Consider the following 25,908-nt stretch of genomic DNA (forward strand, 5'->3'; position numbering starts at 1 on the left):
TGTTTAAACGTATGTTAGATAAAATCCAATTAATCCATCCAATAAATATGTTTGCAGCAGCAGAACCAAACAGTGATAAAAGAGGGATAGCCCCGCACCCTCAGTTCTGAATTCTACAAGGCAAGATCCTCGCATCTATGCTGCATTTGCACCAATGACATCTCTGCAGGAAGGCTGCCAGAGCATGGCTGCAACCCTCAGCTTACCTCCTTTGGAGTATGTCCTGCCGACTTCACTTGAGCATTCAAAACAGTGTGATCTAGTCCCCCACATCCTGCCTGAAATAATAGTCTACTGGTCCCCCTCAAAACCTGACCCACTCGTGCTACAGCCAGCCTAGCTTCAGTTAGGAGCAGCAGCTGCAGTGAGACAGGCGCTTCCTGCATTCCAATCTACCAGTAAATGGGCGGAATATGAGGACTTAGAATTTGCAATTCATGACCCTATGAATGCTTTCTGTCTGATTTCAAAGGGTGTATCACACCAGCAGTGCTAATTCTTTCCCCTTTCTGAAGCCCTGGCCATTTATTTTCTGCCTGCTTTCTGCCTGCTTCCCAGAGGGATCTTGATGGCCTTGTCCACTGTGCTACAAATAGGATGCAGGGCTCTTCATATACTCATAGGAGCTGCCTGTCTGATTCTCAGCATCTGACTTTCTCCTGTAGAACTGGCCTCTAATGCTTTCCTTATTTGGCTGTCAGTATGATCTCCTTATCAAATTCTCCCAGGGCAGTTTTGAGGAAGCGGGGCGCTGAATCCTAAGCAGTCTCATTTTTAAGTCACAAAATAACTGACCACACAAGACTCGCTGATTTTTTTTGAAGAAGAAGAAGTGTGCATGCACACGAAAGCTCATACCAGGAACAAACTCAGTTGGTCTCTAAGGTGCTACTGGAAAGAATTTTCGATTTTGTTTTGATTTTTTTTGCAACAACAGTCTAACACAGCTATCTCTCTGGAAAAGGACTGCTTTGTGAAATCCACAGCAGCTGCTTGCTCTGTTGTGTGACTCTTGCTGAAACAACCAGCTGCCGACAGCGGGGGGAGGGGGGATTTTTCCTCCTGGGGTGACGTAACGGACCCTTGTATTTTGAAAGGCAACGCTGCAACTCACTGCAACCATGGTCCTCCCTGGCCTTTCCGTTTTCAGAGGTTTCTGTTTGCTATGGATCAGCAAAATGAAACCTTCAAGCACCAAGGCAGTCTACTTCTGAGTAGTACCTGCTGCTGGGAACCAACAACAGCAAAGAGCCATTACCTTCATGCCCTGACTGTGACCTTCCCAGATGCACCTGTCTCACTGCCATCGGAAACAGAATGCTGGACTAGATGGGCCTTTGATCTGATCCAGAAAGGCAGAATGTACATTCAGTGTTGCTACTTTGAAACAATTCACTGTTGCAAACATCTCCTCCAGTATGGACAAGACACCAAGGTACCTGTAACGGGCAGGTAAATCACCTGACTGCATAATCAATTGCATGACATTAAGTGTTCAAGGAAGGAAAGCTCTTGGCTCCGAGATACTCAAGAACCTCTCCTTTTAAGGCTTGGGCCTTCACGAGGGCTCCTTCAGTTTCCCTTCTCCATGCTCCTCACAGCTGGGTTTGGATATTCTGGATTTTCAATCACCCCTTCTCCAAACTTCAGCTCCAGGAAGCTCCAGTAATCATTGGGCGCCATAGCCAGGAAGCCGGCAAACGGGATGGGGACCAAAGGCTTCAGGAAGTGCTCTGGGAACTCGATGTCCTGCCGGTGGTCCATCCATGTGTCCTTGGTCATCACGCCGTTCTTGGGATAGAAGGGCCACAGGTCGACGTGCAAGTGGTTGCGCTCACTATACTGCACTCGGTAGAAGTCCCCCTCGATAGCTTTCTCCCAGACAAAGCCCTTCTCGTCCACGATGGAGCCGGAATCTGCACTCCGGAGCAGCTCGCAGTTGGGGATGTCTTCCAGGTAGATGCCGAGATCCACGTCGTAATCCCACGGGATGATGTCTTGGTGGCGGGCGGCTCCGAGGAGCGTCCCCCCTTCCAGCCAGTAGCGCACTCCAGACGCCTCCAGGATGCTGATGACGTACTTGGCTGTCTCCCTCAGGGCTCGGAGGCAGCAAGGCGGCGTCCACCGGTTCTGGTAGAGGTATTCCGGCGTGTCATCGTGGATGGTGCCGAAGCACCGGGGCGTCTCCTTGCCGCAGCCAAACCACTGCTCCTTGCCGTCCTCCAGGACGACCCGCTTGATGCCAAAGTCGCGGAAGAGCTGCAGGCGGTTGGCTTTGGCGAGGTTGTCGGCCTTCCACTGGTTGTGGGAGGAGGTGAGCAGAGGCTGGTGGAGCGCCGAGAAGGAAACGTCAAGGAGGCGGACGGCCCATCCCCACAGGGATGCCTGGATGAAGAGGGAAGTCAGCATGGGCTTGGCCAGGGGCATGGAGAGGTTGAAGAGGTCCCTGGTGCGCAGGAGGATGACGGCCTCGCCTTTCAAGGCCGCACACACCTTGGAGGAAGGCGGAGCTGCCGTGTAGTCAGCCGTCCATTCTTTAAGGTTCACCTTGAGGTTCAGGCACTGGAGGGGAGCTAGCGACTGCACTGGAGCCGCCACCATCTCCACCTGAGCTTGGCTGGCCTTGAACTCCTCCAGCATTTGCTCCAGCTGGGATGCGGAATCCACCCTCACCCCATCCGGCACCAGCGCCACGTATTCCGTCTTCACGTAGGTCTCGGGCCTGGAGACGTGGGCAGGCTGGTCAGGGGACGGCTTGAGAACGACGACCTGGATGTTGGGAGTGCCAGGGAGAACCATAGGAGGATAAGGCAATCGGTCTGCCGCCACCACAATGGGCAGCTCAGGTTTGTGCTTCACGAAGAGACGCACCACGTCGGGGACGTAGTTTTCAAAGTCTTCAAACTCCCTGATGAGGACGGTCACGCCTGACCTCAGCAGGCCACGGGGCTGGTGGGCACTGGGATGCGGGTGGTCCCTGTGCCGGTGCAAGACGCGCTGCTGCAGCCTCGAGATGTAGAAAAGGATCAGTAAGTTTATGGTGATGGCAACAGCAAGCACGCCCTGGCAGAAAGTGATGCGCATCTTGCGAGCCCAGGGCGAGTTTGAAGAGCTCTTGTCTCTGGCCCACGGAGAGTCTCGCAGTTCCAGATTCATCCATCCAAATTTAGTTCACCTGGAAACCAGAGAGAAGAAATAGTCAAAAGATCGTACGTTTAGGAAATACTATTTTACCATCTGCTATAGATCACTCCAAACTTCTGAGACCAAAAGCATCCTTTTTACCTAAAATTATTTCCTTTTAGAGCGTCTTGCTGTCTTCCCACAGAGAAACCCACCTCTTTGTTTCTGCAAGAGTCGTGGCACTGGGGCGTACGTCAAGATGGAGATACATTTAGGGCAAGCTGTTCTGAGAGCAGGTCATTCTGCTGTTCCTCCTTACAAGGCATGTCCAATGATCCAATTGCACCTGGTGCATAGTTGAAACGGAACTATTCTGCACCGTAGAACAACGAATGTTTGGTAGGAGGCAAGCTCAGAACAAAAATTCATGCAGAGAAGCAACGGGCAGGCAACTCTGTGGGTACACAGCTGCCTTTCATCACTGAATTAGTTTAGCACTTGTGACACACACACACACACACACTGTTGTGCCCCAGAACGCAGCACCCTAGGCAATCCAGACTGTAGCGTGCCAGCAGCACAAAGAGCAAGTGTTCTTGAATGAAGGCTGGGGAACCTGCGGAGCCATTACATCCAGAAAAACATAAGAACAACAAAGGAGCCTGCTGAATCAGGCCATCATAGTTCAACATCCTGTTCTCACACAGGCCAGCCAGATGCCTGCAGGAAGCACATAAGCAGGACCCAAAAATAAAAGCACTCTCCCCTCCTGCTCTTTCCAGAAGCATACTGCCTCCAACAGCAGAACATAGCCATTCATAGGAGACAACTTCTAGCCCCGCAATAAAGTGGGTGGGTGCCATGTCTTGTGATCAATTATACGGAGTGGGGCCATGAACTGCTATTAAAAATATGGAGGGACCATCACTCATGCTCTGGAAGTCCCAGATTCAAACCCTAGCAAGTCCAGTGGAGCTGGAAAATGACTTTGCCTGAGACTTTGGATTGTTTCTGCTGGCCAGAGCATGCAGTGCTTATCTAGACTCTGGCTTCATATATGGATTCAAGTGAGCTGGCATGAGATGGAACACATTCAGATCTCACGATGAGGGCAGGTGAATTCCACAGCCAGTCTTTGCAAATGAATTGCAAGCAGCCCTTCCAATAGAACTGAAAAATGCCAGGAGGAGTAGAATTCACAAGCCGGGTAAATGGCAAGGTGTGTTGGGAACAGCGCCGCCTGGAGAACGGTAGCGCCGCAAGAAAATGCCAACATGCTTTCAGGCGTGTGCAAGCATCAAGGCTCGTGCTGGGCATTAACCACCAGCAGCAGGGAAGCCAACAAAAGAGTAGCGCTAATGAGTGCAACCCCTCAACATATGTCTTTTTTATTTATTTTTAAACCCACTAATCTTCCTGGCGTGGCAGATGGGCCAGGAGAACAGGAGGGGGCTGCCTTATTTAATCTTATTTAGATCAAGCTTGCTCATTTCCCTGGAGGGATCAAGGCTTCTGTTTGTAAAGGGACAATCATTGCTCTGTAACCCTCCTTCCTCTGTAGACAACTGAAGGGGGGGGGGCTGGAAAAAGAAAGCTTCGTTTGGGGGAAGGCCACTTACTCAGGAGGAAAAACACAAACAAAAAAGATCAGGTCTCTTTTCTGTAATAACAGAGTTAACACTCATCACCATCTTGCTATGCTGTGCAGACGGAAGGTTGATTCTCAATGAATGGGGTGCAGGGAACAAATTTGGTCACTGGTCCAATACTAACCCCAAGCATATACCCCTTCACTTTCTCCCGCATTTGTAAATAATTGCCATTTTATTTTATGTCCTCCAAGGAAATCAAGGGGCAGCAAACATGGTTCTTCCCATCCCCATTTTATCAAGCTCAGGTAGCGCAACGGGTCAGTGCACCTGGCTGTTAAACAGAAGGTTGGTGGTTCAATACCACACAGGGATGGCTGCGGACAGGACTCCTGCATTGCAGGGGATTGGACTCGATGACCCTCGAGGTACCTTCCTGCTCTATAATTCTATGATTCTACATTTTAATCCAACACGCTAACCACTACATGAAAAGTATTTTCATGTAGGGATACTATTCATGTGTACTGGAAGAGCGTAGTAATGATTTTTAAAGACACACACCTATGAAATTCAGATCAGGCTGCACCCTTAGCAAATTGTGGGGTCTCCAGAATAATAGGACACCCCCCCCCCCCGCAGGAGTGGTTCCTTGAGCTTCGTTTGAGCTAAGCCTTGAGCCCAGCTCCTGTTTTCTATGCAAAGACAGGCAGAGGAAGCAGGAAGATAATGTCTCTGAGTATGTGCAGAGTGTCATCACACCCTACTCCCCCAGGCATCGGGGAGTCGTTCAGGCACACTTGAGCCTTCACATCTATCATTTTGAAAGCAAACATGGAAAGCATGGAGGGCTATTGGCATTTTAAAGATCATTTGGCGGTAGCCTTTTTGACAAACCATTCTTTAAGAAGGAAACGGGGCTTGCAGCAATCATTAATTCATGTAGAATTGTAGAGTTGCAAGGGAACCCAAGGGTCATCTAGCCCAACCCCCTGCAAGGCAGGAATCTCAACGAAAGCACCACTTCTGAAGGACGGCTGTTGTTAACATTATGGTGGTGTTGGTGGCGAGTCTAATCGTTGTCACAACGCAATGGAGACCAGAGAGGAAGGGGCAGGAATATGCAATGAATTCAGCCTGAGGCAGCAGGAGACCCTTGGGGCATGTCCCTGCCCTCTTCTAGTCTGTAAAGCGCTGTGCACATGGATGTTGCTTTAAAAGATAATAACAAATGGCAATGATGATAACATTTAATACAGTGGCAACAGCAGAAATAACCACAGGCCCTTCTGAGAGGACACCTTGGCTGAACTTGCACGCCTTCCTCACTCCCCTAACTCCCTTGGCAACCCCCTGCTTATTTATTATATTACTTATTTATTGCAACTGCACCCCAGCTTTCCTCCAAGGTGCTCAAGGTGCCACTCAGAGTCCTCCTCCTCCCCGTTTCATCCTCACAAGAACCCTGCGAGGTAGGCTGAGAGGGGCACCCACTGAATCGCCAGTCCTCTCCCAGTGAACCCTGGTCTCCCAAGCGACAGTCCGGGTCCTCTAACCACTACACCACACCGTCCCTCTTCTACTTTCCCCTTCACACACACACCCCAAATAGACTTCTGCATGCCTCCAACGCAATCTCACTCATAACTGTCACGTCCTTTTAAATTTAATTTCACTTAATGGGGCGGTGGGGGGAGTGTATGTTGCCACCCTGTCTATCCTCCCGAGGAGGAGGAGGCGGAGGGATGACGGCAGCAGCCGGTTGCCAAGGTGCTGGCGGTGGGCGCCCTGCTCTGGGGCGGCTTTTCCCGAAGGCCCCGAGGTAGCAGGCCGCGTTGCCATGGTGACTTCGCCCGCTCTCTTTCGAACGGGCAGGCGGTTAGATTCGGGGCCCTGCGCGCGGACGTTGCATGACGGTGGGGAGCAGCCTGCGCGCGCAGGGAAGGATAGAGCGGCGCGCGCTCCCACCCTACTCCGGTTACCACGGCAACCATCCCCTCCCAAAATTCTGCGAGAGGAGCAGGAACAGGAGGCGGCGGAGATCAGAGAGAGAGAGTATGCGGCCCACCCCTGCAGTCACCATGGAAACGCCTCCCCTCCCCTCTCTTTCTCCCTCCGGCTTCACACTCTTTTGCGGCGCAGTAGTAGCGAGCGCCTCCAGAGCTGACCTAGGCCGCATTTCCTGGCCGGCTCCCTATTTGGCAGGAAGTGGCCCCCGCTCCTCCCTCCCGCACGTCCTCTCTGTCCCCCGCTCTCGCTGTCCTCCTCCGCCTCCTCCCCTCGCAGACCGGGACCCGCTTCCCGCCGCCCGCCCTCCCCCCTCCCTCCCCCCGCGCGCGGCGGGCTCACTATGTGGCAGCAGCAGCAACAGCCGCCGCCGCCACCACCTCCGCCGCCGCCGCTCCTATCGCCGCCGCCCTCCTCCTCCTCGTCGTCGTTGTCGTCGTCGTGCTCCTCCTCCTCCTCCTCCCCGTCGCCGCCGCCTCCTCAGCCGCAGCCGGCCGGATCCCCGATGGAGGCCGAGCGGGTGGCGGCGCGGGCCCAGCAGCTGCACCAGCAGGCGCTGGCCGCGGCGGGAGACCAGCCACCTCAGCCGCCCCCTCCTCCGCCGCCTCAGCAAGGCACGGCGGCGGCCTCTCAGGGTGGCCCCGGCCGCGGCGAGCTGAGCCTGCCGGGCATCCTGCACTTCATCCAGCACGAGTGGGCGCGCTTCGAGGCCGAGAAGAGCCGCTGGGAGGCCGAGAGGGCCGAGCTGCAGGTGAGAGGGGCGAGCGGTTACCGGGAGAGCCGCGGGGTCGCCTCTTCTTCTTTCCTCCTCCTCCTCCTCCCGCTGCTGCTGCTCCTGCCACTGCCGTCGCCATCTTGGTGGGAAATGGTGGCCGATGGGACTGGTGAGGGTGGGGGGGGGCAGGGTCGGCGCCCCCCCCCAACCTCCGGGGGCCACGGCTGCGGCCACGAAACGGGGGACTCCCTGCCAGAGGAAGGCACTCTTAACCCCCCATTGCATATCCCTGCGAGGGGGCCTGGCACCACCGCCCCCAGCCACCCCCATGCCCTGCAACATTTCTCCCGTTGAAAATAGGGACGTCCTATCCCATCAACATCATATTTATATATGATAAAAATATAAATATGCGACCCGCTTGCCCCAACATATATAAAAACATTGAACATTTTAAAACTTCCCTGTGCAGAGCTGCCTTCAGATGTCTTCTAAAGGTTGCCTAGTTACTTATCTCCTTGGCTCTGGGGTCACATAACTCCATACCCTCCAACATTTCTCCCATGGAAAGAGATGAAAAAAATGGGACATTAAGGGATCAAATTCCAGGCTTGTCCCTGGAAATAGGGACACTTGGAAGGTCTGCACCCCTCGGGAAGGCTGTGGGGATTATTCCCGGAGAAAGTGGGTCTGGGGATAAACCCCAAAGAGTGTTTTGGGCTCCTTTCATGTAGCAGCTAATATTATGGTTTGGCGGGGAGGGGGAGAGATACTTCCCCTCCTTCCAGAAGGTGTTCGTTGTGAGCCTTTCCATCTAATCTCACTCTGGACACCTGCTCAAGTACTACTCGGTGGGGAAGGCGGCTGCTTCCACTTCAAGGCCCAGGATGCCAAGACGGAAGATGTGCTTAAATCAATGGGAAAGAGAGACTGTAATTCCAGAAGGATTCTTGTCGTCTGTTGCCCAGACAATACTGAGCTAGATGGTCTGTGTCTGCTTCCTGTGTTCCCTGTGCTCCTGAGGCCTTCCTTTCCATTCGTCAGTCCAACAGGAATATCCCTATGCAAATAGGATGCTTCTCCTACCGTACTCTGTTAACAAGGGAAATTTGAGGACGCTGGATTCCGCATCTCTCCCCCAATTTTGCCACCCTTCTAGAGATGCCGTATGTTGCGATGGTGGGCTGATTCCCACAGAAGAGGGCTTAGGAGCTGCTAGTTGTGGATTTTTTTGCATGTAGGAAGTGGACTTATACCAGGCCAGACCATTGGTCCACCCAGCTCAGGCAGTGGTTCTGCAGGGTTTCCAGCAGGGGTCTCTTCCTGCCCTACCTGGGGACACCAGGCATTGAACTTTCCATATGCAAAGCAGGTTCTCCCCTTCTGAACTGTGGACTTAAACACACATCCTACTAGGTGAGGGCAGCAATGCTGTCTCAACCACCATCAGTGATGCATAGTCAGTGGGGAAGATACTCATAGAGAGGGTGAACCTCTGGGGATGGAGTCAGCGAACCCTCAAACCCAAAGCAATTTATGATTATGGTCTAGAATTCTGTTTGTCTCAAGAGCAGTAGCATCCCCCACTGATTTCAGTGAAATTTGCTTCATTGTTTAGGGTTTAGAGAGCACTAATCACTTCAGGTCAGTATTATCTGGCTGCCAGAGATTTAGCACAGGAAATGGGGAAAGGGAGATGGATGGCAAATCTCAGTCCAAATAACCCCTTTAGTGAAATGGGTGAAATCGATGAGATCAGGGATGCGCATTATGCTAAAGTTGTATTGGGTGTTGAGTAGGTTTGAGGCTGGATGTAGTAAAGGGGGTGGATAGTTGGTCCCTTCCCCTTGTAGGGATGTGGAAAGAAATGAGTGACCTGGGCAGTATTTCTGCATTACCTCAGAAAGGCAAGAGGTTGAAAGTTTTAAGTACCGGTAACTGATGCATTGCCAACTGTGAGTGGAAGCCTGAGAAAGGATTTCATCTCTACCTTCCGTGGTGACAGAGTGGGGGGTGAGTGGGTGGATATTGCTGCCACCTGTTCCATAGCAAATGGGGGAGAGGGGGTGTATGGGAAGAGGAAGGAGGAAGCTGACACCTATGGCTCCCAGGTGGTTGGGATGCAGCTGTCCCTACTGCCATAGTAACTGGCACAAAGGGAGATGGAACAAGATATTTGTATGTTAGCATGGATGCAAAGGCGGTAGAGAGAGCAGGGGGCTGAACAGAGGTTGTGTTGAGAGATGGACAGTGTGCCCTTATTTATTTATTTATTTATTGCATTTACATCCTGCCTTCTTGCCCAACGAGCTCAGGGTGCTGTATATGGTTCTCTTTCCCTCATTTAATCCACACAACTGTCCTGCAGGATAGGTTAGGTTGAGAGGTAGTGACTGGCTCCAAGGCCAACCAGTGAGCCAAGTGGGGATTTGAACCTTGGTCTCCTAGGTCCTAGTCTGACCCTCTTAACAACTGCACCACACTGGCTTTCTTTTGAAAGGGCTGTAGCCAGAAGTTACTGCTCATAGTATAAGTGCCCATCCTTCTTTTCCCCCTCTGGTGAACCATTGTTTGTTTTGTGCTGAAAACCTGTTTGGCCAGAGGTAGCATGCAGCACCAGAAATCACAGTGCACGTCCCATGGGAAGCTCTGCCTCTCACAAATCATGCCCGGTTTCCTTAAAAACCGAATGGTTATCTGCCAGCAGAATGATAAGGGAGTGTAAATCGGAAGCAGTTGTTCACTCTTAAAAACTGGCACTTGGGGTCATCTAATAGAACCAATCGGCAGTATGTTGAAACTCTGCAAAATGAAATTACATTCAGCTGACTGGCTAGGAGCCAGGATCCAAGTGCACATACCCCCTTGGCTATGATGCTCAGCCTAACCTACTTCACAGGATTGGTGTGAGGATAAAACTAGGAGGGAAGAACCACACATGCTACCTTGAGCTCCTTGGAGGAAAGGCAGAATAGAGATGTAGTCTTAATAGGCAGCTTTAAAGATAGATTAGGCATGTTCACAGAGAGATTTAGATGGCTGGCCTTAATTAGCTTAAAATGGTATTCAGAGACAGTAAACAGCTGATTTGTAAATGCTGGAAACAAAGGCAAGAGCCACCCACTGTTGCTCGTTTGTGAGCTAGGGTGCACGCAGTTGATCCTGTCAAGGACAAATTTCAGATAATCTGTTCAACAAGAACTGATTCCGTGTGGTTGGGAATTGTGTTAAGGGAAGCTGTTTAAAGTCAGTATGTGACTTTCCTACCAGTGGGGACATTTGACAGTCTTAATATCGCACCTGAGAAATGGAGACTGAGGATGAGAAACAGACCTTAAGTGAATCGAAGTGGTTTTGCTTCCCATGATGAACATGGTCTCCTCCTGTCTTGCTGCTACTTCTCATCAAACAGGTTTTGCAAGTTTTTGGAACAATACGAAAACTTGCAAAATCTGTTTACCTGCAGGGAAAGTGGGATGAGTTGTGTGCACTGTGGGCAGCAACCAAACCCACTTGGAAGTCCTAGTGCTGGGAAAGCAGCAGAGAAATGGAAATAACTAAAGAGAATCTCCCTTTCAAACCATCTTCAATTCTGGAAAAGAGCATATTGCTTGTCTCCTGTTTGAGTTGTTCTTATTACCGTAGTGGAAACTAGTTGCCCAGTCCAAGGGATACGTACAGAAGCAAACTCCTGGGAAGTTCAGCTGCATATTTAATTACATACTTAGTGCAGTCCAGCTTTTTCAAAAGCGCTCTGTAAACATGAACTTGTTAAACCTGTGAGGTTGTGGCTGGATTTTCCTGTGGTGCTGTCAATCCATAACAGGGAACCAGAGCTACTGATGGAGGCAAGTCAATGAGCCTTTGACATGGCTTCGTATCAGTGAAATGGCCCAATTTGCAACCCCTTACAATTTCCCTGCCCTCTCATGACAGATGCCACTGCTGTTCAACTAAGACAGAATTTCGAACCTGCTTATCGTACTGGGAGTGTGTCCCCTGCAGTTTACAAACCATGTCGCTTTTGCAGCCACATGCAGCTTATCGCATCAACGTTGTTAAGTTGTTATAGCAGTTAAACAGGGCAGCAAGGGCAGGAATTCTGCATATTATTTTGAATTCATGGCCTGCTGAGAGAAAACACGGAATAGGACAGAGTCACCTAGTTCCCAATCTTTTCCACTTGGTCACTATGGGGATGAAGGGAGGATTGGGATTTGGTTCAATAAGGGAGCTGTCATATAAAATCCTGCCCTCCTTCGCACTATCAACACACAGCCCTTGTCCCTAGAGGGTTTTCCTCCCCTTTCTTTTGCCTTCTTATCTGTTTTGTTTCTCAAACCTCCCTGCAGCATGCAGTCCCTCCTGTTCCTGGGCCCTATGTAACCAGATGCCTTTTCCTGCTCCCTTCAAGCTGCTGCAATGACATTTATTAATCCTGTGACCTCAGAGCAGTTAAACCAATGAGACAAGGGAACTCAGCATCAGGGGAAGACTTATTTACATACATCAAGTTGTGTGCGCGTGTACTTCTGTTAAAAACTTCTGTTTTTGAGATGGGTTTTAGCTTATACTGCCCTCATAATCCTCGGTTGGTTAGGAACAGGGTTGTTGTGTGTTGTCAGAATTCAGTGCCTCTGACTTCCGGTTCTTAACCCTCCAGGCGCAAGTGGCCTTTCTTCAGGGGGAAAGGAAGGGCCAAGAGAACCTCAAGACAGATCTTGTACGGAGGATAAAGATGCTGGAATACGCTTTGAAGCAGGAGAGGTGAGCCATGCCAAACACCAGCATGCCCCCCTTGTGGTGGCAGAGTGGACACCTCTGGGTTGCTGCCGCTGCTGGGCTGTCATTTTGGGAGAGGGTGGAGTTTTCCTCATGGTGCAGTGGGGAGACTCAGTCTGGATTCTTCTTTCCGTTCGAAGCGCCATCCTGGTATCCTTGTGTGACAGTCGTATTCTGCACCCATCACCCGCTGTAAGGAAAATGACACGTGCCCATTTGCTCCTGGTGTTTTGCTCCTAAGGTTTCTTCTGCTTCTTCCAGGTCAAAGTACCACAAGCTGAAATTTGGCACTGAACTGAACCAGGGGGAAAAGAAACCAGATATGTCAGAACCAGGTATTGTGCTCCCCGCCCCACCCTCGGGTGTCAGGGCTTCTGCTCACTTGCACCTGTGATGTTCCTTTATCCTTTGCTGAGCCACCTGCCAGGGCCTAAACAGGTGCTTCCACCGTTGTTCCCCTGGAATGGCAATGACATCCTCTCACAATGAGAGACATCCAGGAACCTGCTCCTACAGCCGTCTTCTGATGCGCCCACTGCTCTTTTAGGTTTAGGCGTCTGGTGAATGAGAGCAGGGCATTCCTACTTAAGTAGTATCTTGCACAGGCTCCCCTCACCTTCCAGACATTCCAGGCTATGTCCCAGTGAAATCTTATTCTTCCAAACCTTTCAAATGGATACTCTTCTGTGGCTGCTTCTCTTGTAACCTTTTTTAAAAATTTTTTTTGCAATTGGAGCTTTTGGAGTTTGGATTTCTTCCATTGTTTGTTTGCTGTCTGCAAGTTGGCACAGGTGCCAAAACAAATGGAAGGGCAGCCTACAAGTATTTAAATAAATGTTGATGCCGATGCTTCGTTAGCAATTGAAGGAGGAAAAGGGCAGGAGGGTAGATTCAGGGAAGAGGCTCTAGCGCTTGGCTTTGCATACTGAGGTTCACTCCCTGGCTTGTCCTCTCAGACTCTGTGCTTCGTGTGCACAGGTAAAGCTATCAATAAATAGTTTAATTAAAGCATTTTTAAACCCTCTCTCTAGCCAAAGATATCCCTACAGTGGCCTTCAGATCAGTTAAGAATACAAGACAGTCCCCTGCCTTCAGGCTTTCAGCTGAAAAGACACTGCACAAAATGGCAAAGGGATCGGGAGGAGGAAAATAGTTATTGCTTAAAAGGCATAGCAGGTCTGGGAGAGAAAAACCTTCCTGAGGCCCTGGAGCTGTCCTCCTGGCAGTCAGAGCAGACAGAGCTGGCCTGAATGGGCCAAAAGATCAGAGAACCTGGAAGAGGAGGGGAAATTTCCTCTCCTTGACCACTGGAAGACTTTCCTAGTCCCGCTCTAGGCCTTCCGTATGGTTTGAGTTTTGCTGGGTTTTTAAATACCAAATTCTGGCCTTGCCATTTGCAAGGTTGAGAACATGCTAGTTTCCTTGTCAGCTGCTGATGGAAACCTTCTCTCCTTTTGCCCCTAGTCTCCAACGGGCCAGCGGAACCTATCACGTTGGAGGGCAACCAGTTCATGTGGAAGGAAGGGCGCCAACTCCTCCGCCAGTGAGTAGGGAGACTCCTAGGGGGTGAGCGAAGAGGCCCTGCCCTGTTGGCGGCCTCCCTCTAAGGCAGGCTTGTCCCAGGGCCTGCCAAGTTGCTCAGCCCTATACTGAAGGCCCCTTTTGATCGGCCTCCCCAGGTACCTGGAGGAAGTGGGCTACACGGACACCATCCTAGACATGCGATCCAAGCGAGTCCGCTCCCTGCTCGGCCGCTGCTCTATGGAACTGAACGGTGCTGCCGAGCCCAGCGGCCTGGGGAGTGGGCCTGCGCCGGGACCTGCTGGGCTGAATGGGGGCGAGTCCCTTCTCGTCAAGCAGATAGAGGAGCAGATCAAAAGGTATGTTATCAGTCACTTTGGCCATGGGCCAGCAAGGAAGAGAAGCTTCTCCATGCGCCTTGCCCCCCCCCCCCGCACAGCAGAGGGCCACCTTGACGCACTGTCAACCCTCTGGGAGCCACACGCCTAGAGTACGCATGGCCTATTGTAACTTTTTTTACTTTTTAAATACAGTTTTTAGTCGGGGAGAGTTTTCACAAAAAAACCTTCTGGCACCGTAGACTCAGCAGAGGATCTGTGGTCAGTGATTAATTTTTTAAAGCGACACATTTTTCAGGACCACAGAAAACCTTTTGGCATCGCAGCAGAGGAAATATGAGAGCAGTAAAAAAAAGAGAGAGAGAGAGCCAATGTTTACATTTTTCAAAAGAAGCAGCATGTTGCGGGGGGGGGGGGGGACTTCAAAAACGTCAGGGGTGTGTGGATTCAGCATTTGAATGAGCCACCCCTGCTGCACTGGGTGTGATTGTTCCATCTGGTGCCCACTCTTACTCCTCTCCTTGGCAAATGTCCTGAAGGAACAAACTGTGGTCCAAGCTCTGGAAGGGCAGGTGTAGTCCTGCTGCAGGCCTTACTAGTGTCTTCTATATTGTATTGCCGATTGCCAGTGCAAGGTAGACAGAACATTCACAATAGAGTTGCAAGGAGGGGGAGGCGCCCATATCTACATTCATTGAGGGTCTTGGCCAGTGTTCTTTTTGTATTTTTTTAACCAGACGTTCAGACTGTGCGTTACTCTGATATTTTCCTACTTCCATGGTCTGTGGCTAGCAGTAGGGAATGAAACACCCATGGGATGTACAGAGGAGACCTTTCGAAGAGCAGGTGCCTTAAGGCCAGGGGATGAGACTGGGCTGGCAGTGGTCCCTGTACAGGACAAAGGGTGTAGTGCTGGTGCCTGTGGAAGGGACTTTTCAGTGGTGGCCCCACATATGTATACTTTTAAGGAAGCGGGTGTAGATCCACCCTTTTTGCCAGGCTTTTGGATGAGGGAAATTTGACAGACTGCATTTATTAACAGTTTGATGCGGCTGTTTCAATCCTGAGTTATGTTTTTGTTTTTGTTTATGTTGTTGTTGTTGTTGCAGCATGGTAGTTGCGTTGTTCAATAAGCCGTAAACCTCCCCGTGGCCTCTTGCAAAAGGTGGGAAATGAAAAAAATAAAATAAAAATCCTGGTCAGGGAAGGTTGTGCACAGTCTTGCACCGTGGAGGTCCATAAAGTCATAAGTGACTGTGCTGATGGCTGTCAGTTGATCCAGGAATGGATCTACACAAATCAGATTAGAGGAGGGAGTGTGGAATCCCTCAGTGAATATATTTCCAGCCTGTTTTGGAGCTGAGTTCATATTCCCCATGCAACAATTTCCTGCTTCTTTTCTCCTGATAATGAGCATGCTTCTATTTTCACGTGAGGCAACCCTAGATCCCAGTGTCTGTTGTTCTTCCTTACCCTTCTTACTTGCAGGAATGCTGGGAAGGAGGCAAAGGACAGGACCGGCGGCTCCGTGATGGAGAAGATTCCCTTCTTGCAGGGCTGCGAGGAAGAAGACGACAGTGATGAGGAGAAAGACTTGGAAAGCCTGCCCCTGGAGACGCAGCGGCAACACAAGAAGCAGCGAGTAAAGGTATCCTCCCCTCCATGAATCCAGCAAAGAGATGGAGGACTTAGTTTAGCATCATGTAGGCAAGGGGGCTGAGCTTAGGTTTCTTGAAGGGAATTGGTTTTTTTAGCAATATAGAACAGAGGTCAGGGAGTTAGAATCATAGAATTAATTGCAGAGTTGGAAGGGTCCCCGAGGATCATCTAGCCCAACCCCCTGCAATGCAGGAATATGCAGCTGTCCCAAACGGGGATCGAACCTGCAACTTTGGTGTTATCAGCACCATGCTCTAACCAACAGAGCTATCTGCAGCTGCAAATATTTTATTTATTTATTAAACTTCTTAGCTTAGTTCTCCAAGTGACTTTCAGCAATTTATATATCACACATGTATGTGGTGTGTGTGTGTGTGTGTGTGTGTGTGTGTGTGTACATACATATGCACCCACACACCCACAGAGTATAAGGAAAGGGGGTGTCATACAAGGCAGCATTCTATTGTTTAATATAACATTCATGGAAACAAACATTAACTATGCTCAAATAATAAACAAAGAATACTCACCCACTAATATCCCCCTTATAACCCACCCCACCCCACCCCACAAGTCTAGTAGCAGGCCAGCTGTTCCAAATCAGCATACTCCTCCAGGGATGGTCCGTCATCTTCTCTCCCTCTGTGGGAAGCAGGAGCAAGGCAAAACAGGCGTTTGGACTGTGGCTTCTATCCCCGGCTCTGCCAGGGCAGCGAAATCTCATCCATTAGTCCATTGGCTTTCCCCCTTTAGGCTTGTCGCTCCCATTCACAGTTGAGGCTGTTGCTTCGACATTTTGCCACATTTTAAATACTCTTTTTTATTGTATTCAAGTTGAAAAAGCAAAGCGTAAATCTTCTCCTGCCAGTCTTTGCCCAGTGACATGCTCACAAAGGACTTGTAAGTCCACAGTGGTCTCGGAAATCTCTTTGTTAGGAACGGTGGGCCTAGGGGTTGGGCCTTCTCATTCTGTGCTTTCCCCCTAGCTACTGTTCTGAGGACACAAAGGGGCACGGATACCTCCGAAACCCACCTGCAGTAGGCCATAAACTGGCCCAGTCATGCTCCTTAGTTTCAGGCGGGGAGGTTCTCTTGTCGGGCTGGTGCTTGCCCATGCAGATGTGGCCACAATGCACACCCAAGCTCTGACTTGCCCTTGTCCCTCTTGGCAGCTCACCAACAAGCCCCTGATGCCAGAAGTGGAGGATGAAGACGACGACGAGGACTCCGAGGATGCACTGAGCGAGTTCGACTTCCTCGGCTCAGGGGAGAACGGCGAGGGGTCCGGGGACATGCGGCGAGCTGGAGATGGCAATGAACTTGGTAGTTACAGAGCTGCATCTCGGTCTCCTCCGCATCTGAAATGCCCCCTCGGCTACATGGGGGTTTCCTGATTAGCTCCTCCTGATTGTGTCTCAGTCAGCTATCGGGGTGGAGATGTGGGGGAAACACCGGGGCACTTTTACCGCAATTGACCCAGGTTCAGCAGCTGGGTCATCTCGGCTGCTGTGCGTTGGAGTTCCCTTCCTTGGCACCACGAAGTGCTTGCCAGTTTGCAATGGCCAGAGGCTGGCTTGACCTTCCCCTCTCCAACTCTCCCCCCCCCCTCTTCTGCAGAAAGCCGCCGAGTGAAGCTGCAGGGCATGCTAGCCGACCTCCAAGATGTGGATGGGCTTCCCCCAAAGCCTTCCATGCCGGCAGCCATCTCCAGTCAACCCAGATCTCACGAAGGTGCAAAGGCTTGGTTTCTCCTTTATGCCCCGCCCCCTTTCCTTTTGGCTTTGTTTTTTGATTTTATTAGATTCGTCCAACATTATAACAACACCATGTAGGTCAAGAATGAAATGCCCCAACCCTAACCCTGAAGCTGGTCCTCGGTCAGTGCATGCAAGATAACAACCAAATAAGTTATTATCCCAGGCTGCTATTTGTATAGAAAGCAATGAACATTTTAAGTTATCCAGTTTTCTACTTTCAGTTTTAGCCTTGTGGGTAATGAAGCCATGCCATTCGGTCGCAAAGGCTTCTGTTTCAAGCCTTGAGCCAATTTTATTTTATTTTAATTTTCCTACAAGCGCTGTTTGCCTTACTTCCCTGTTTCCTTTTGTATGGTCACATCCAAAATAACCCACTGCCCCACCCCGTTTCCTTTGTCCTCCTGTAGCTGGCATGTTGCCACACTTGTAAGCTTTCCTCTCCCCTCCCCGGAACAGGTTCCCTGGGCTTCTCCTCGGATGTTTTTATAATGGACACCATTGGCGGAGGAGAGGTCAGCCTGGGAGACCTTGCAGACCTGACCGTCACCAACGACAATGAGCTAAGCTGCGATGTGAGTTGCGATGCGCGTTCCGACTCTCGTTGGTTTCCATTCCCGCCCCCTGCTGCCTCCTCAAGCCCTCTTCTGCTCCTCCAGCTGCTGCCATGGGGGCAGCCTGAGCTGGGAAGTAATCTTCCATGGGTGGGAGGCGGTGAGGAAGCAGCTCTGTAGCAGCAGGGGAGGTTTGGGATGGGGAGGGGCACCTGGCTAAGCAGCCACTCTATTCTTTCTCCTCCTCTCCTCCTCCCCTGCCTCAGCTCTCGGACAGCAAAGATGCCTTTAAGAAGACGTGGAACCCCAAGTTCACCCTACGGAGTCACTACGATGGCATCCGGGCCTTGGTCTTCCATCACGCCGAGTCCGCGCTGGTCACCGCCTCGGAGGATGGCACGCTGAAGCTGTGGAACCTCCAGAAGACGGTGGCCGCCAAAAAGTGAGTGCAGAGAGGATCTGCTGTCTTCCGAGATGGAGCTAGCATAAAAATGGCTCCCTCTCCGGAGAAGGGCAAGGTGGCTCAAGCATGCCTCCGATTGCCAGTTACCGAGGAGCAGTGACAGGGAAGGGTCCTTGCCCTTGCGGACTTCCTGTAGTCATCTGGTTGGTGACTGTGGGAAATGCGATGCTGGAGGAGGTCGCTCTGTGATCCGACCCAGCAGGAAGAAACTGCTTTAGGCATTTCTGCGTTTTTCGTCTCCGCCAGCCATGGTTCCCAGTCAAGGAATGGTGTAGGCCCCAGTTCCCAGAGTTTTTTTGGGGATGGGGGAGAGATGGGATCCCCCAAGCGGTTTAAACTTGTAGCATTCCTGTGGGAGAGGTGCCCCCAGGAGATGATTCGTGCATTGCAGGAGGTTGGACTGGGTCCCTTCCAACTCTCTCCGAATCTGTTACCATTATTATTAATAACATTTGTATACTGCCCTTTCTCCATAGATCTCAGGGCAGCTCACAACGTAAAAATACAAAACACATAATAAAAACAAGAACGAAAAGAAAGCAAAAAAACCCTAGTGATAGATTCTGTGAATCTGTATGAGGAAAGCATACAAAAATAACCAGCCACAGGAGATGAAAAGAGCTGCAACGCAATGAGAATTGGAGCCCCCAGCCTTCCCTTGGCTTCAGTTCAACCCCCGAAAGCCGAAGTCAGTAGCGCTTCCCCAAATCTTTGAAAAGAAACCCCCAGAGCTCTCCCTCTCCCATTCCCTTTGGTTCTGCATCCTTGTCTATGGGACTGTGTGCATTTGCTGTTTTTGCAAAATATGACGCTGCCTTGTAGCAAGTCGGAGCGCTGGTCCATCTCACTTCCTAGTGACTGGCAGCACTTCCCTGGGAAGAGAATCTTGCTCAGCTCTGCTACGCGAGGCCCTTTGATTGGAGCTGTCAGGGCCTCCTGCATCATACCTTGCAGGTATCTTCCCCTCCGCTCCCCAAAGCCAGAGGTTTTGAAATAGCTACACTAGGGTCCCCACCCCACGCACAGAGCTTAGGGTAGTGAACGTGACACTCTCCTGTTTTTCTCACTACAGTGGCATTAAGGTGTGTGTGTGTGGGGGGGAAACCACAGCCCTCCATAAGCTGGTAATCTGAAAGGAATGCTACTGAGAGTTGCACATAAGCGCAGCCTGCAAGTGAGAAAAGCAAAGACGACATGTAGATGTATAGGCCACCCATCTGACTCTTCTGTCATCCCTCTTTGCTGTTACAGGAATGCAGCGCTCGACGTGGAGCCAGTCTATGCATTCAGGGCACACAGGTGTGTATAGGAGTTGAGCAGGTGCAAGGGGGAAGGCATTGATCCCTAGCTAACCTGTGAGCTGCCCTAAAGCAGAAATGCCTGTTGGATTCCCCCCGATGGGTGTAAGGGGAGCATTAGTGGGTACAGCCCCACCCTCGTTCCTTCCACTCCTTCTCATGCACCTGTTGCTGTTCCCTGCTAGGGGCCCGGTGCTTTCTGTTGCCATGGGCTGCAACAGCGAATATTGCTACAGTGGAGGCGCAGACTCGAGGATCCGTTGCTGGAGGATCCCGGAACTCAGCATGGACCCCTACGATGGCTATGGTAGGGACAGGCAGGGGGATGCCCCAACTCTGCCGCATCTTGTCTCCTTGCTTGCATTCTTTGATCTGGGGATGACTGCTGTTTTCAGCACAGTATCATTATATGGACAGGATTTGGGGATGCCTCGCCCCACCCTGCAAGTTTAGAATTGGGGACCAGGTTGGTTGGGGTGGCAGTATTGTTGACAGCCGGTTTTCGCAAGGCTGGAGCCTCCACAAACTATTTGCTGCCAGGTTGCGATGGTAACTGCCCGCATGTTTTTTGCGTGTTGGAGGGCAGAGCGTTTGTGGGGTCTGGCCTTCTCGTGTGCATGGACCAGGAAGCAAAGCTCATGCTCTTCTCTATCCCTTGCCCTCCATTTGGCCAGAGGGCTAAAGCCAATGCGCCTATTGTGGTGACGCTTCCCCAGTTGTGGAGCTCCATCCCAGCGCAGGGATGCTCACCTGGTGCCTGCTCTGGCACGGGCCTTTACATTTTCCAGGCTCTCTCTCTTTTATTTATGTTACTTGGATGTTTGCTGCATGAGTGTCGGTTTCCATTTGCAGTTCTGCTAGCCTCCCCTAGAAATACACGTGTCGAAGAGGGAAATATTAAATGCATGAAATAAATAACTTCATTTGGGCCTCTGCTCCGAAGTATATGTGATGATCTAGGCCAGGGGTGGCTAACTCCCAAGAGACTGCGATCTACTCACAGAGTTAAAAACTGGCAGTGATCTACCCCCTTTTGTGGGGTTCAGGTCAAGGTTGTTGAGCTTTTCTTAGGGAGGAGGAAACCCCAGTTTTTTAAGGGTTCCAGTCAAAATTCTTGAGCTTTTTTTAGGGGAACCAAACTTGTTGAGCTTCTTTGGGGGGAGCCAGTGATCTACCTGTGATCTACCACAGACGTCCAGTAGTGATCTACTGGTAGATCACAATCTACCTGTAGGATGTGTCTGATCTAGGCCATCTGTCACTGCTGTGCGAAGCTTGAAAGGGAGGCAGGCAGCGCTAGGTTTTGCTTTTGTTCTTGTTCCTGGCCCAGACCCAAGTGTGCTCGGCAACGTCTTGGATGGCCACACAGACGCCGTTTGGGGCCTGGCCTTCAGCCCCTCGAAGAACCGTCTGGCTTCGTGTTCTGCAGACGGCACAGTGAGGATATGGGACCCCAGCTGCAGCAACTCCCCCTGCCTCAGCACCTACACTGCAGATAGTGGTGAGCCTCTGCCTCTTTTTCACTGTGCTGGGCCCTTGGATCCTGCCAATGGGCTTCTCATTCATTCATGGTGTGAACTTGCTCTGCCTTTCCCTCTCTAGCTCAGACCCCACATCTTGGGGCGCTCAATCTCTTGATAGCAGCTAGAAGTTAATAACATCTGGAGCATTGCTCTATCAGAACACTTCACATACCCTCAGCAAATAATCCAGGGCATCTCCAAGGGGGGGGGGGGGGCTTCTTAAGAGGGATAAAGGTGCAGTGGCTCAGAGAAGTGTCAAAACAAAGGTTAGAGATGTATAAATCTCAAGGTTAGGTGGAGTCTCGTCAGCTCTGTGTAGTATGGCTTGGGCAGAGCAACTTCCAGTTCTCTCCAAATCCTTCTGACTGCTGCGGTCACCCTTGGACCATAGCAAGAACCCAGTGCCCACATGCTTGTCTCCATCATCTTCCGCAGAGAACGGAATCCCTACCTCCATCACCTTCTCCGGTACCGACCCTGCACACGTTGTGGCAGCCTTCCAGACAGGATGCGCGGTTCTCTATGATGTGGAAGCCAACTGCTCTGTCCTGACCCTGGAATCCAGGCCAGCCAGCGGTGAGTTTGGGCTGAGAGTGGGGTGGGGCTAACGAAACATGTGTAAACATAACAAAAGCAAAGAATGAAATACGTTGAACCATAAAGCATCACAACATGAAAGGACAAAATTACAAGAACAACAGCAACCAACAACAAGAAGGCATTCATAGCTCCAAAGGGATAATAAAGCATTGGTTCATACAAAGATTCCCTTTATAAATAAAAAGGATATAGAAAAATAAAAGTCTTCTCCATCTGTGAGTTTTTGCCATTATTGAGAATAAAGGTTCCGTTTAGTCTTAAATGAGCCAGACACCTGCATATATCGGTGGCATTTCTGTTCTCTTGCACCAAGTGGGACATTTGCCCAAGCGGTAGTGTCATTTTAGCAAGTTAGATTAGGTTGCTTAGGACCTGGGGTTATGATGATAAACCAGCAACAGCGTTTACAGGTCCCTTGTTTAGAGACTCCCCAAGAGTGGGTTTGTTTCTTGCTGGGGTGTAGTTTTGTGTGTGACCATTGGAATACTGTGTACACAATTTCAAGGTAACATTACAGTTTATTTCCACTTTATCTCGAACCCACAACCCTGAGATTAAGAAGCTCACGCTCTACAGCTACGACAGCTCTTGCTGGGGTGTAGTTGTGGACAGGACAGAGCCGGGGTAGGCCTGGGGATCTCCTAAGGAATCTAGAAGAGGAGAGAGAGGGAAAACCAAAGTGCCTCGACAAAATTTAGAGAAGATAAAATTTTGGAATTGGAACTGTGCTATCAGGGGCTTGGGGTCCAAGAAAAGAAGGTGCTGGGAGTGAAATGCTGTGATTTTTATTTCCACTGACAAGTGAAATACATTAAGCGATTGTAGCATTAACTAAGTGAATGAGTTTAGGTTGGTTAAGTTTACAAATGAGCTGAAGCAAAAAAGTTTTTTAGGTGTAATTGTGTGCACAATCTTAGGAGCAGAAGGGGGAATGCCTCTGTTAACGTTGTACTTATATTTTTTTAAATTTAGAAATCTGTCCAGTTAATTCCGGGCGCATTTTTATGTCAAGCCAAAATAAACAAATCATTCATATAATGCAGCTTTGTGCTGGCTTAGGCTGATTGGAATTGTATTCCGAAAACCTCTGGAAGGCCCCAGGTGTGGGAAGGGCTGGTATAGTGTTCAGTCTGTTTAAAAACTTTGCAGAAACAAGTAACATAGGGCAGCTGGCCCTCACGTTCTCTTTCAGGGTCTCCCGAGTGCAAATTCAGCAGAAGTCTGAGGCTGCCTCCTTGGAGAAGTTCCTCCTTTTCCACATCTCTGCTCTTCTTATCCAAGCAAAGGTGTGCTTGTCCGAGGACTGTTCTTAACCTCTCCTCTCTTCCTCTCTGAACAGGATCCAGTCAGATCAACCAAGTTGTGAGCCACCCAACCCAGCCGATCACTATCACAGCCCATGACGACCGAGGGATCCGCTTCCTGGACAATCGCACAGGTAAGGCTGTTGTTTGGGGCCCAGAATGGATGGGTTGGCAGAAACCTGTAACCTCCGCCTCCTTTGCAAAGAATGGAAGAGCACTTGCTTCTCAAACACAGTTTTAAGTTGGCAGGTTCCCTCTGAACACGATTTTCCAAGTACCCCAGGAACGGGAGTTGCGTACATGTCTACATTTTGTAACTCAGAGGGAAAATGTTCTCTCTGTGCAGGGAAAGCTGTGCACTCCATGGTGGCACACCTGGACGCTGTTACCTGTCTTGCTGTGGATCCCAACGGAGTTTTCCTTATATCAGGAAGTAAGTGCCACCTCCTCCATCTCCATATACTGGGAGCTTTCTCTGACATTGAATGAATCTCATAACCTTACTTAGGCAAAGCTTTTATGTCCACAGTAGAGCCCCAGTCTGCAAGGTTGGTTCTCTCCCGCCCCCCCCCCCCCGCCCCCAGTGGCAGAGCAGAATGTCAGGCTCCTCCCATGAATGTACTCAGCTTTATTCTAGAAAGTCTTGACCTTGGCATCAGGAACTGGCAGCTGCTGGGTTTTAATCCATCCTTTGTGAAGGGCATGAGTTTGCCTTCCAATCTCACCCCTTAAAGGTGCAAATTCAGGTCTATAAATGTCACGGAGCCAGCCAGCCAGTAAATCACGCTGTTTTCAATGATGGGATTAACATTTTATCAGCAAAACATGACCTTCACAGATTGGACAGACTTTCAGGCCTCATGAGCACAGCAGTTCGTGCCTTGTGGGTCTTACTCCATGAAACCAGTTGCTAAGATTCCCCACTTCCCCGCAGCCTATTTCTCCTCCTCCTTAGGGCATCTTTCCAGCAACCAGAGACTGTGCCCGCATGCACAGACTGTTTTCTCCTCCTTTTTCATACCTCTTTCTGGGAGTCGGGGGGAGGGAAGCCTGCCACATCAGGAGGGGGAGACCGCTGTGACTCTTCACCATCCTAAACTCATCTCCCTCTTGGCCTCCACTTCTGCCTCTGATTCTAGACTGCTCTCTGCCACAGACTCTCCCAGCTCACTAAGCCCTGTCACCTCTCCAGCTTCCAACACTTCCTCCTCCCAGTCTTCTCCCTCTGATCACTCATCACCATCCCACCCTCATTCCCCAGGCTTATGAGCCTTCTTCCCTTGGGGTTTGCCCAGCCGCCGCCTCCCTCCACTCCTCCGTGACCCAGCTGTTCATGACAATAAATGAGAAAGCACCTGTGGCACTGGGACTTTGGCAACTGGCCCAGTTTGAGCGCTTGTGGGATGGACGGGCCTTTAGTCTGACACCCTACTTCCTCGTCAAAGTGGCTTCGCACCGCCCCTTCTTTCGACAGCTTAGAGGTCTGCAGGTAGCCCTTAACTAAACCTCGTGCGTGCCTGGGCACATGGGCTTCCTTGCTTAACCCCCATGTCCCTTCCGCCTCTCCTAGGCCACGACTGCTCCCTCCGGCTGTGGAACCTCGACAACAAGACCTGCACGCAGGAGATCACAGCTCACCGCAAGAAGCACGAAGAGGCCATCCACGATGTGGCCTTCCACCCCAGCAAGGCCCTGATTGCCAGCGCTGGGGCCGATGCCCTTGCCAAGGTCTTTGTATGAAAAGAGGGCGGGGCCTACAGGTAAGCCATGCCCAGGAGGGGGCGGGGCAGGAGGAAGCAGCCTTGTGGGGCCCGACCTTGCACCTCCTTGCCATTTCATAGTGTCTCTCTCTTTCTCCCCCCCCATAGGTGTGTCCCCAGGAGCCCCCTCTTTTCTCGTTTTCCTTGTTCTTTCTTTCTTTCTCTGGCCCAGCCAGTGGTGCTAACAACTCTTCTCTTCGCCACGGGCCCCTCCTGCCCTCCCCACCCAAGCTCAGGACTGACCCCTGCTGGACAGCGGTGGCCGGGGCATTGCAACTGGGGAAAGAGGCAGCTGCTTCCCTGACCTTGGGACTCAACCTTCACCAGCACTGAAACAGTTTTCCGCTCCTTTCAAGGTCGCCTGGTTTTTATTTCCCAGCTCAGGGAGCGGAAACGTTTTTCCCAGTTGGTTGGGAGAGGAAAGAGAGCACGGGCCTGGGCTGGGATGCTCTGCTGTTTCTGGGAAGGGCTTTTCTGGCAAGCTCTGCCTCCTTGCCATCCTGGGCAAGGGTTTCCGAAACCTCCCCTCCTGCCCCCTTGGACCTGTGACTTCTTTTCGACGTTTGGGAGAAGCAACCTCCTGGTGTGTGGAAAGGATACCCTGCAGGGCCTGACATAGCAGCGTTCCTGACCAGAGCAGCCCTGGACCAAGCAACTTTCTCTCCTGGCCAAGATCCCGCATCCCAAGCCAAAAGAGGAGCGAGACGCAAGCAGAAGGACACCCACCCACTACTCTCGCACCAGCCAGTTGCAGCCACAAAATGCTTTCACACTGCTTCGCTAACTGTTAAAGACTTCTTGGAGGGAGGGGGGCAAATCACGTGCCAGCTGTGTGGTTCAGCAGGTTCTCCCCCCACCCCTCGTGCTTCCTTCAATGTCACATTTCCCCTGCCCTTTTCCTGACTCCAAACGCACAGG

The 25,908-nt window shown here is 50.9% G+C and overlaps 2 protein-coding genes across 2 annotated transcripts; one reads left to right on the forward strand and one right to left on the reverse strand.

Moving 5' to 3' along the window:
• Nucleotides 1-979: 979 nt before the first annotated feature.
• Nucleotides 980-3,230, reverse strand: FKRP (fukutin related protein). The gene has a single exon (XM_033158423.1). The coding sequence runs from the start codon at nt 3,154-3,156 to the stop codon at nt 1,573-1,575; it is 1,584 nt and encodes a 527-aa protein (XP_033014314.1). The 5' UTR covers nt 3,157-3,230; the 3' UTR covers nt 980-1,572.
• Nucleotides 3,231-7,151: 3,921 nt separating this feature from the next.
• On the forward strand, nt 7,152-25,564 carry STRN4 (striatin 4). Its single transcript, XM_033158421.1, has 18 exons — nt 7,152-7,470; nt 12,098-12,201; nt 12,478-12,551; nt 13,681-13,759; nt 13,896-14,096; nt 15,564-15,723; nt 16,907-17,057; nt 17,352-17,465; nt 17,948-18,063; nt 18,309-18,484; nt 19,757-19,804; nt 19,989-20,110; nt 21,134-21,304; nt 21,762-21,902; nt 23,266-23,364; nt 23,577-23,663; nt 24,801-24,990; nt 25,099-25,564. The coding sequence occupies exons 1-17, from the start codon at nt 7,225-7,227 to the stop codon at nt 24,968-24,970; spliced, it is 2,259 nt and encodes a 752-aa protein (XP_033014312.1). The 5' UTR covers nt 7,152-7,224; the 3' UTR covers nt 24,971-24,990; nt 25,099-25,564.
• Nucleotides 25,565-25,908: the final 344 nt, after the last annotated feature.

The sequence above is a fragment of the Lacerta agilis genome, chromosome 8, assembly GCF_009819535.1.
Source record: "Lacerta agilis isolate rLacAgi1 chromosome 8, rLacAgi1.pri, whole genome shotgun sequence".
Classification (NCBI taxonomy): domain Eukaryota; kingdom Metazoa; phylum Chordata; class Lepidosauria; order Squamata; family Lacertidae; genus Lacerta; species Lacerta agilis.

Coding starts and splice junctions, on each gene's coding strand:
- FKRP (XM_033158423.1), bottom strand. CDS start 3,156: ATGAATCTGGAACTGCGAGACTCTCCGTGGGCCAGAGACAAGAGCTCT.
- STRN4 (XM_033158421.1), top strand. CDS start 7,225: ATGGAGGCCGAGCGGGTGGCGGCGCGGGCCCAGCAGCTGCACCAGCAG. Junction 21,305..21,761: donor CACCTACACTGCAGATAGTG/GTGAGCCTCTGC, acceptor CATCTTCCGCAG/AGAACGGAATCCCTACCTCC. Junction 23,664..24,800: donor AGTTTTCCTTATATCAGGAA/GTAAGTGCCACC, acceptor CGCCTCTCCTAG/GCCACGACTGCTCCCTCCGG.